General features: G+C 51.6%; 1 protein-coding gene and 1 long non-coding RNA gene across 3 annotated transcripts; both read right to left on the reverse strand.

The window, feature by feature from the left end:
• Nucleotides 1-2473: 2473 nt before the first annotated feature.
• On the reverse strand, nucleotides 2474-7775 carry THAP1 (THAP domain containing 1). Of its 2 annotated transcripts, XM_014596146.3 has the most exons (3): nucleotides 6571-7775; nucleotides 5703-5898; nucleotides 2474-3098 (listed from the first exon to the last, which is right to left on the reverse strand). In XM_014596146.3, exons 1-3 carry the CDS (start codon nucleotides 6639-6641, stop codon nucleotides 2622-2624), a joined length of 744 nt encoding a protein of 247 aa, XP_014451632.1. In that variant the 5' UTR covers nucleotides 6642-7775; the 3' UTR covers nucleotides 2474-2621. The 2 variants fall into 2 exon arrangements, with proteins under 2 accessions (XP_014451632.1, XP_059580547.1); XM_059724564.1 differs by lacking the exon at nucleotides 5703-5898.
• Nucleotides 7776-8246: 471 nt separating this feature from the next.
• LOC106738721 (uncharacterized) lies at nucleotides 8247-10724 on the reverse strand. Its single transcript, XR_009460923.1, has 2 exons — nucleotides 10629-10724; nucleotides 8247-10516 (listed from the first exon to the last, which is right to left on the reverse strand). It is a non-coding gene; the product is annotated as an uncharacterized LOC106738721 (long non-coding RNA).
• Nucleotides 10725-11006: the final 282 nt, after the last annotated feature.

The raw sequence follows: 11006 nt of genomic DNA on the forward strand, positions 1-11006 counted from the left end.
GGGGTGTAAGTGGGGGATGGGGCCAGGTGAGGCAGTCATTGGGGGGGGTCTGGGGGAGCAGGGGGTGGGGCAGCCATCGGGGGGCTGTAGCAGCTGGTGGGGGATGGGGCCAGGTAGGGCAGATATTGGGGGGCTGGGGTGGGGCATGTGGGCCTTGCAGGGCAGTGGTAGGCCCTGCGGGGGCCATTTGGCCCCTGCTGGGGGGCCGTAGCCTGTGTGAGAGCCATAGCCCCTGTTGGGGGGCCATAGCCCTAGTGTGGGGGCCGTAGCTCCTGTTGAGGGGCCGTAACCCCTGTTGGGGGGCCATAGCCCTTGTCTGGGGGCCATAATCCGAGTGGGGCCATAGCCCCTGTGGGAGGGCAGTAAAATATATATTCATGTTTCATGTCTTCATTAAACACATATTTAGAATTCACTTTATTATTATGATAGAGACACTGGTACGCTTCCACATTGCTTTAACACTGTAGATATATCAATAAAACATTGCCCAACTGATTGCTGTCTCTGTCTCACTCTCTCTCTCTCTTTATAGTGGTCTTTTTTTTTAATTATGGCGGAACATGGATTTTGGGGTGTTTTACAGAGTGACTGGGATTTTATTAAATCAGGGATTTTTCAGTTTTCCAATAGGGAACACCAGAATTCCTGCAAGGGAGGCCAGTGGCAGGACCCTGCCTGCTCAGAGCTGGCACCTTGGACCCAGCTGGCTGTGGCTGACCTCCTGGCCAACTGGGGCCAGGAGGACATGGTTTGAACAGGTCAAAGCAGGCCACCATGCCCAGAACATCTTCTGGGCAATAGCTGCCCAAAGGGCCGGGCAGGGGCACACATGGCAGTAGTGCCGCACAGAGGTTAACTCTGCAGCCACAGCCCACTGGCAGCTGGCCCAGAAGGGCAGATGCCTCTACTGGCTGTGCAGTCCCCATGTGGGTCTGGCAGGTACGCAGCAGGTCACAGCCAGGCAGCAGCCCCCACTGCCAGACTGCTGCAGTGGGTAGAGGGTGCAGGAAACGCTCAGGGCTGCTGCAGCAGTCCAGCTGGCACAAGGGGTAGTGTCCCCAGGTACCAATTGTCCAGGGCCCAGAAGCTCCTCAGAGCGAGTAGCCCTGAGCTACTTGCCAGGGCAGCTTTTTATACTGCTGGGGACAGCACAGGTGCTGGACCCAGGCTCTAACTCCCCCTGGCTCCAGATCTGAGAGGAGCCAGGCAGGGTTATTTTGCCCCAAGTGGCACAATTTGCTCCTCAACAAAGTGCATGTCCAAACACATGTGCTGAAGCAAAAAGACCCAGCTCAAATTTGCACTGCTTCTATTTGACCTGCTGCAAGCGCACATGCTTGCATGTGTGGATGCGCCCAGGGAGTCTTATGAGGATGGCAGGAGAGACAGCAGTATCTGGGAAATTAATGACAGGCCTAGAAATCAGTATACCCCAAAGTCTGACCTTGGTTTGTTCCTGACTTGGTGCATGCCTTTTGGAAAGTCACATTTTGGTCACACTGAAAGTTGAGATTGCTCAGCACCCTCGAAATTCAGGCTATTTATTTAGGGGTCTCATGTTAGGCACTGGTTTGAAAGTGTTGACCACACCCATTTGAAAAATAGAGCTATTCCATAGTTCCAGGCTCCCCTCTGTTATATTATATATATAAATGTATATGTATCCAAAGCAACCAGAGCCTGTACCATATAGTCGACACACTTCTCTTCACCAACTGTATATCTCAGGGACATCACGTAATCAGATGTAGTAGAAGGAAGTAATCACTCAATTCCTTTTTGATCTCAAATATCAAAGTAGAAACCTAGCCTTTATTTGAAGGAATTTCTAGTGCAGCTCTTCAGGTTCTTTGGCCTGCCAAAGAAAGCATCTCCTCAAACAGGTAGTTTGTCAGATGATTCTTTAACAAGTTTTCCACCACCCATAGTTTTTCCATGGCAATATACAGTAAGGCTGACTGTACATAGTTATCTAGCGCACCAGAGGCGCATTGAGATTAAGGATTATGCCATGATTTAAAAGTGTAACATGCTTTTATATGGAGGTTAGAAAATTATTCCAGCCTGAAACATGCATGGAATAAGACAGAGTATAGGGCAGGATTTATGACTGATCACCATTGCCTAATTCTGCTCTCACTGAGGTCAGTGGAAGTTAACCTTAATGGGAACAGTTAGACCAATGACAAATGCCTTTGAATATCGAGACTATTGTACACGTAGGACAAAGCTTTCACTCTTAGCTGTGGACCTGCCTCCCCTCCCTACTGCCCCCACCACCGCAGCACAAGAAAACTCTTTACGAACATGTTACACATTTTAGACATGCTTAACCTTGCATTCCCCTCTTAGAAGCAAAGCAGACATAATAAACTAAATGCAGATTCTAATTCTGAGATGTATATAAAACATTAATTCAATTTATTAACAAAAAAGGGTCAAAGTGACAATGAAGAAACAACAAACGTGATCTATTTAACATTACATAGCTTCTTTATTCTTTTAGAATCTCAAATAGTCTTACACAGAGAATTAGAGAGTATTTATTCTTTAAACTGAACTGTGTTAGCCTGAAGATGTTACTTGGTATTGCCCCTTCAAAGGGGATGTCAATGTATTTATGCAGGTACTTCTACAATGTCAAAATAGTCATTGGGTAGAATAATGTAGCCTTTTCCTGCCAATATGTCCTTCTCCTTCTCAAACTGAACGAGCTCGCGCAGTTTTTCGATCTGTCTTTCCTGACGTCTGCATCGCTGCTGTGCTGTCTTGAGCTTCTTTCTCAGTTTTTCCACTTGCTCTTCCAGCTGCTGAATTCTCTTCCTCTGATGAACTGTATCCTCTACGGTATAGTTGTGATCACAGAAAACTGCCAGATTACTAGGGGTCTGGAGAGGAGGCATTAATAATCCAATACTTGGATCTACCAGTCTTGCATCTATCTGAGATAAAGGAAAGGAAGGATTTGATGGGGGAGATGGCAGTAGAGGAGGAGGAGGAGGAGGTGGTGGTGGCGGCGGTGGTGGTGGAGGTGGTGGTGGCAATGGCGGTGTAGGAGGAGACAGATCTTCTGCTTGCTCTGAAAACTCTTCAGTCTAAAATAACAAGACAGAATACATTTTAGTCCATTTTGTGAATGGCAAAGCAAATTGCCACACTGTGAGCCTTTTTCAGCACTTGCACCAGTCTGTCGTAAAGCAAAAAGCACGAGTGAAGTTAGCAAATAAACGTGTCCCACTTCCAATATTCAGTGTAACAAATATATTTGTAGATCTATAGTTTCAAAAGTGAACAGGGCTTTAGGACCCTCAGTTCCAAATTTTCAACTTGACACAAAGCAAATGAGTTTTGCTTCTGGTACTGGTTTAAAGGTTTTGTAGGTGCCCAAGTATCACCAGGCCCTGGAAAGCCTCAATAATCCCTGTTGTGTCTCAGATTAAGAGAGACTATTTTTCTTATAGTGGGTCTATTAAATTTGCATGTGAAGAATAAGAGATCAAGCATTTTGACCAAGTCAAACCTCTAGTACAGGGGTTGTCAACCAATGGTATGTGTACCCTCAGGGGTACTTGGGAAAGCCCTAGGGGGTATGTGCAGACGGGCTGAGACAGAGCGCCACCACCCCTCCTCCCCCACATCTGGCCGCAGGGGATACGCTTATTAGAAAAGGTTGAAAACCCCTGCTCTAGTAAACTAATTTTCAGAAACTTGCTTGTGCAGCTGATTTCAAGAAGGTAAAAGCACAGCTCAAATGGTTCCACACTTTCCTGGCCCAAGAAGATCCCAAACTGTGTTGACCAGAGAATGCTCATCATTGCCTCAGGGCCTCTCCTGTAAGTTCCTCCAGGGCTCCATTTTATTACCCCTCCTGTTCAGTGTGCATATGAGGCTCCTGGGCGAGATCATTTGCAGATCTGTATGTACCCACTATGCACCCAAGGGGCCACCTTCTCCCTTCTGGCTCATCATGATACCCAAGGTCAACTGAGAGCAACCTCCAATGGGTCCGGTGAAGAAATTGCCCAATAACCATATCTTACTTCTACAGCCCTCTGGACCTTCATTCTCAACCAGGGTGCCATAGCACCTGGGGCACTTTGAGATCCATTCAAGGGTGCCGCCAGGTGCCACACAATGTTAGCACTATTAGATAGGCAAACAGGATTCACAAAGTAAACTCAGAGATTTCAAACAGAAATCCATGGTGGTGGCTTAGAACAGAAAAAATGCTCTATTCCTTTTCATAATCAAAACAGACACACACAAAAAAGAGTGAAAACCAAGAGCTAGCATTTCAAGGAAAGCCTCAAGTCTATCCAGGCTTGCCTTGAGTCTGAAAAAGGCTGAGAACCACTGCCTTATAAGCAGGGATCTGCATTTTCCATTTCCCATGGAAAAACCATGGATGTCCCATTTTTATTAGAGAAAACACGGATTTTCCCTTTTAGAAGAGAAACCCATGGATTTCTCCCTTTTGCAAAGAGCTCTGTAGGCTGCCTGAGTTCCAGCCTGCAAGAGCTGTCTGCAAAAGGGGTGGGAAACCCTCAACCCTGCCCGGAGGGGAAGGGAGAGGGGCAAGGGCAGGTCCTGACATCAAGTCTTACCAGAGGCTGCTTCAGGCTCACTATTCTTGCTGGAGGTAAGTGGAGCTTGGGGGTTGCACGACAAGGCTGGGGGGGAAAGCTGGGTAGGGGCTGAGGGAACAGGGAGGTTTGCAGCCAGCTGGGCACTCCGGCTGGGGTGAAGTTTGCAGCCTCCCCACTCCTGGCCAGAGTGCTTGGCCAGCTGCAAACTGGAGTGCCCAGTCGACTGCAAACCTCCACACTCCCTCAGCCCCCAGCTAGGTACTCCCTAGCCAGGAGGTGAGGTTTGCAGCTGGCCAGGCACTCCGACCGGGAGCAGGGAGACTGAACACGCCCCTCCCTACCCCAGCTGGAGTGCCGGCCAGCTGCAGACTGAGTGTCAGAAATGCTGTGCTCCCTACCCTGCTTCCCTCCCCCAGGCCCTCCGGAGCGCAGCGTGTGCAACTGGCACGGCAGGGCACAGTAGGGCCACACAAGAAAGCTGCCTGCTGCTGCAAGCTCCATTCTGCCCTGGCCACACTTCCTCTGTGTACATGGGGGCAGCGCAGACCCGCCCTGTCCCCACCCCCCACAGATCTGGGGGGCATGGGTCCCCCCTGGCTCCCAGGACTGCACGCTGCCATGGGGAGCTAGCCCTGCCCAAGGCAGGCAGGCAGCAGTGGGGGGAGCTGGCTCATGCTCCTACTGTAGCAACTGCTGCCTTCCGCTGGGGGCTGTGGACCTGGGTCCCTGGCCCCATAGCCCTAGCAGCTGTGGGCTCTTCCAGCAGGGCTGTGGGACAGGGGCACAAGCAGGACTGGGGGACAGGAGTGAGAGACACCAGCAGGGCTGTGGGGGGGATGTGGAGGGCATTTAATTTTAACCACAGATTTTGGGATTTTTATCAGAGAATTTACAATTTATCAGAGAATTGGGGGGGGGTTATAATGGAAAACCAGGATCCCTGCTTATAAGTTGACCAAAACTATGATCATGCACAGGGAACAGTCTCCTTCCCACAGTTCTCCTTCTTGAGGTTAAAAAAAAAAAAAAAAAAAAAAAAAAAAAGCATGCATTATATATCTACATATGTAAATTTGTGTCAGTCACTCCTTAAAGAGGAGTTTTCATGGTTACCTTTTCACTGGGTTCAGTGTAACAGAATATTGTGGGCACGGCGTTCTCTTTCAGGAGCTTATTGTTACACTCCCTTTTAAAGCAATCAGGAGTGAAGTGTTCTGAGCAAATGCTGCTGTACTTTGTTGGCTTGAAATTTTTCCTTTTCACAGCGGTTTCCCATTTCTTACAGAGATCAGGCCTTGTGAGAGGAAACCTGCAACCAAGAGGCACTGTCAGCTTCCTGTTGGGACTCTCGTTACATGCGAGCATGGCAGCACATGTTGGACACTACTATGTGCGCCGCCACTACTTGACTCGCCGGCCAGCCGCTTGTCCCAGCAGCTGGCTCCAGGCACCAACAGGGGACATCAATTGGGCCACATGCTGGGCCTCGTTTGAGGCACATGGATTTCAGAGACCTAAATGCAGGCGTGCATAGGTATTCATGACACGCAGGCTACCACCACCTGCCAAAGAGCACCAGAGGGTAGGCTAGAGATGCACCTCTATAGACTAACGGCATCAGATATACATACACACATCCATAGGCACGTGCACATATGTACATACATACAGACATGTATATAGACATGCATATACGCATGCATGTGTAGGCAGAAGTTGACTCGCCTGACCATAGTGCATGGGTGGGGTCACACTCCCCCCCACCTTGTGGCCGAGAGGCATGCTTAGTGCGGCTGCCAGGGGCCGCCCAACACCCCTCACGCGAGGTCCGTCCCGCCTCCACGTGGGGCTGCGCGCGCACCCGAGGCTCCTGGAGGTGACAGGCCCCGCCCCCAACCGCCGCCGCGCGCCCCCTCCCCCCGGCCACCGGGCGCGCGCGGAGCTGCGCACTGGCCCCGCCCCCCGCACCGCTCGCGCTCACTTGTGGAAGGAAATGGGCTTCTCTTTGTCGTATCGGTTCCGGCAGCGGTAGGCAGAGCAGGACTGCACCATCCTGTCGCCCCGGGGCCGCCCGTGCCGGCGATGCTTCGGCCCGGGGGCGCGGCGGACGCATAGGCCCCGCTAGCTCAGTGCCCGGCGCCCATCCCCCCTCAGCGACCCCCTAGGAGCGACATAAACAGGACGCGGCCTCTCCCAACTCCAAGATGGCGGCGCCAGCTTCAAGGAAACTCTCGCGAGAGCTCCCAGTCGCATTTCTCCATTGGTTCTTTCCTCGCGCGTGGGCGGGACCTTTCCGATCTCCCAGCCAGTAGCAGCAGAGGCTCAGAGAGGACGCTGGCTGTAATGGCCCCGCCCCCTGCCTATAGCGGGACCCTGCCCCCACGCGTCCGGCTCGCGCCTCTCGGCCTCTGCCCCGCCCCGCCCCGCCCCGCCCCGCGGGGGGGGCAGCCGTGCACGTGGAGCGCGAGCGGGTGCCTTATTGTCGAGCGTCGCATTCCTGCCCTGGTGGTAGCTGCTGCCCAGCTGCTCCTAGCTCGCCGATCTGAGTGCTGCAGCTTACGCGGGAAGGGGGACACTAGCTCCTTCCTACGGTCAGCTGGTAAAGGAGGGCACGGGGCTGCACTGCAATGACATGTTCTGCGATGAGCTGCAGGGCACACAGTGGAGATGCTTCCGCGTGTGAATTGGGAGTAGGCTTTGAGTATTGCTGTCCTAGAGCGAGGTGGGTGCGAGCCTCGAAAGCCCCGGGCGTGTTGCAGGGGCGGGCTCCTGCGAGGAGACCCGGCTGCAGGGAGTAAAACTGGATATTCTCACCGAAGTATTGCCCTGGGTTTTGGGGGAGATGTTCCCTTCGGGCTTCAAGTGAAGGGTCAGTTTTTCAAGCCTTGACTTCCACAGTTTCCAGGGATTGTCATTCTGGCTTGACTGAATACAGGTAGTCCTCGACTTTGAGATGTTTGGAGTTGCAACGAATGGCACTTACGTTTATAAATTGACACTTTCCACTTTCTGACATCAGTTTCAACTTTACAACACTTGATTCAACCCCACGCGAGCAAAAAAGTTTGCTGCATCGCCCATCTCCCTGGAGAACATCTGTCCAAACTTCCCTGGACATTTTCTTTAACAAAGCAGACAAGACACCAGAAAAACCTGCAGCCAGGACTCCTGAGAAGACTCCAGCCAAGCGCCCTTCAAAAAGTCCAAGCAAAGTCACCTCAAATAAGTTCTTCCAAATCAATATGATTGCTGTTTACAATATAAACACATTAATGTAGCTACATTATTCATCTATAATTGATTGAGTACAAAATTCTGGGTTATTTTGGGTGAAAATAGGGTATCAGGCCTTGGTTCAGGAACTGATCCCCCATTTATAACATTGTTTCCTATGGGAAAATTAGTTCCGAGTTACCATGTTTCGACTTAAGACGCTTTTTTCAGGAACCAATTGTGTCCTAAGTCTGAGGACTGCCTGTACTCTACAAAATCTGGGCACTACTTTAAAAAATAACAACTTGTGACAATATTAGTATACTGTACTATTGAAATTGGGAATGTGAAGAACCTATGTGTCTATTCCATTCACCCAACAGCAACTCAAGAACAAATTTCAGCAGACCCCAGTAACAAATCTAAATAAGATAGACAACATGGTTTAAAATAAGCATCTCTGTTGTTTTTATTGGGGGGAGGTCTCTGCTCTTTCATTGGTGGGATTCCCACTCCAACAGCTTAGATCTTCAGATTGTGGTGGGAAGCATTTTTAATGTAGCAATGACCAGCAGTAGCTTGTTAGGATGAATGGCAGAGGTCCATCTCTAATGCCCTCTGCGGAAGGAAAATTCAGCTACTTCCTAGCCCAGGATTTACTTGTAAGGGTCTGTCTCAAATCAGCTCTGTCTGTGATACAACTCTTCCCTGTTGAGGAGGTAACTAGTAGTTTTCTGGGACAGCCCTGCCACACCTGCTGGGCTTTAAGAGACTGGTGATGTGACTTAGTGCCTCCCACTTTATGTAGATGGAACGTGGTAGCCTGCTTGTTTGGACCTGGACTACCTTTTGGGATACCAGTTCTCATTGTGTCTATAGGCTCACCCTCTTTCTCCAGAATATCAATACGATTGATCTTTCAGGAGAAACTAACGTCCTTGGTAACGTAATTTGATGTGTATCCTCAAAATTCTTCCATAACCCACTGTTTCTTTTCCCCACAAAACCTGCATCTTCCCTGCCGTAAGCACCAGTTTCCCTAAAGCCCCACAATCTCCCTGGTCTCTGCCAGACCTGTTTTCTTCTGTTTTCCTTTGCACTTTTCTCTATCAAGCCTCCAATTCTCTAATCCTGTATTTCTTGAAAGTCCCCCAGCCAATTCTTGCTGGTCTTTCTGCTTCCCTAGATATCTGCTTTCCAGGTACCACTCCAAGGTGTCCCCACCTCGCAGTGCCTTTCCTAATATCCCTTTTCCCCTACATTTTCTCAGAAACTCACAATGACCCTCCTTACTCCAGCCCCCTCAAGCTCTCATTTCTCTGTTAATACCTGTCATACTTCCTGTTTCTCAAGGTCTCTCATCCTCTTTCTATTCTGAGTCTCATTTAGCTACCCTTCCCTAGAGTACTCCCTAAGATGAGCTACAAAGGGTGATACCCAGCTGCTGCCCAGCATTAAGGCAGACTACTGCAGGTAGCAGGAGGCTGGGGTATAACATGCTGACCCAAACTACTGCTGCTGACTAGAAAATTTTTCCTCAGACTCTTTGACTCTTGCAGCCCCTAAAGGAATGCTCCTTTATGTAATGTTGGGTGAAGAGGAAAACCATTTGGCAAGTCAGGCAGAGGGCTCCTTGCTTGTCAGCCTCTTCCCTTCCAGTTGATTTTGGAGCAGAGCCAGGAGGCACAGCACCATAGCCCAATACCACTGAGCAGCATGCAGGTGAGCATGAGCAATGTGGGTGCAGACAGGCTGAGCAGGCGGGTGCCTGGGCAGAAAGGGAGCCTGGTCCTGAGACAATGAGTGAAAGTGTCCAAGGGTAGTGATGGATGACTTTTTGGCCCTGTGGGTCAGATGAGTGGCCTGAAGCTGGTCTGTGGGCGAGATGCCTTGCAGTGTTGATGCCAAGGTCAGGCTCCAGTGCCCAGTGCCAGCCTAGCCCTGTGCACCTGATCTAGCACACAGAACCACACTATCCAGCCTGCAGGCTCCCCACATGTCCCAGGAATTTGGCAGCAGGGGAGCAACAGTTAATGCTGCCACTACTACCAAATTTCCAAACCCCTGGGAAGCCCTGGCTCCAAGGGCCAGAGCCAGTTGAACACCCCTGTGTTGGGAGAAAGGATGAACAGATGTCCTGGGGGGGGGGGGGGGGTCTTGTGACAGGAGAACAGGTGGAGAACTCACAGGGAGCACTGCTCTATTATTTGTGGATTAGTTATAGCACGCCCTGATGGTCACTCACTCAGTGAGCTAAAGGGAACACGTCAAGATGAGCTGTCACCTTTAACATGATGGCTTTAAGCATGAACACTGCCTGCCCCTGGAGGCATGGTGAGCTCCCAGAGGTGGTGGGGAGGAGGGTGGCAAGTGCCAACCAGTGGTCGGCAACTACCTGCAGACACTGGTGGCAGCGGCCAGTGGCAATTGTGGATTGCCCGCAGACGCCACCGGCAGCGTCGGTGGCAAGGAAGGGTGGCGAGTGGCAGCCAACACTATCTGTGGCACCTTTTGTCGGGGTGCACCACCACCCTCGGGGTGTATGTGCACCTGTGTGCACCCCCTACGTGTTGCCAATGGCTTTGAAATCCCTGAACAAGACTCTGTCAGCAGAACTCGACAGAATCCAGCTGTCCCACCCAGCAGTTACCTGGGGGCTCCGCTTCGTGTGTCCCCAGTGAGGACAAAAGGCCAGAGTCTCCAAATGTTGGGAGCTGAAAAACAAAACTGTTGAAGTTTGAAAACGCCCAGATGGGGCAGTCCAACCAGCTGCAGTCAGAAACATTTGTAAAAGAACCCCCTCCCCCCAAAACAAAACTCACAAACCTGCATTTTCTCACAGGAAAAAAACCCATCACTGAGAAGTTTCTTAACCCACTCCCCACAGGTGAAGGCTTGCCAAAGGTTTCCGGGCCTGGCCCGAGCAAGCTGAGCCCCGGGCGCCCTCGGGCGGGGGCAGCGCGCTCGCTTCCTCCTTCCAGGCCCCGTCGCCCCTCCGCTCGCCTTCCTCGTGTGCCGCGGGCGCCAAGCCAGCTCTCTCCTGGGCTCGCCGAGGCGGCGGGGTGGGTGCCGCCGACGCGGCAGACGCGGAGCCGCGTGCGAGGGCCGGGCCCGGCGCCGCCCCGCCCCTGCCGGGGCTCTCGCTGCCGCCCGCCAGCCCCGCGCAGGCGGCTCCGGCTCCGCTGGCCCCGCGCGCCGGGCCGA

Source organism: Alligator mississippiensis, chromosome 3 (genome assembly GCF_030867095.1).
Source record: "Alligator mississippiensis isolate rAllMis1 chromosome 3, rAllMis1, whole genome shotgun sequence".
NCBI classification, from domain to species: domain Eukaryota; kingdom Metazoa; phylum Chordata; order Crocodylia; family Alligatoridae; genus Alligator; species Alligator mississippiensis.

Bases quoted from the DNA above. Each gene is read 5' to 3' on its own strand.
- THAP1 (XM_014596146.3), bottom strand. From the start codon at position 6,641: ATGGTGCAGTCCTGCTCTGCCTACCGCTGCCGGAACCGATACGACAAA. The intron at 5,899-6,570 runs GTGAGCGCGAGC...TCTTGGTTGCAG, and splicing joins AAGCCCATTTCCTTCCACAA to GTTTCCTCTCACAAGGCCTG. The intron at 3,099-5,702 runs GTAACCATGAAA...TTGTTATTTTAG, and splicing joins ACACTGAACCCAGTGAAAAG to ACTGAAGAGTTTTCAGAGCA.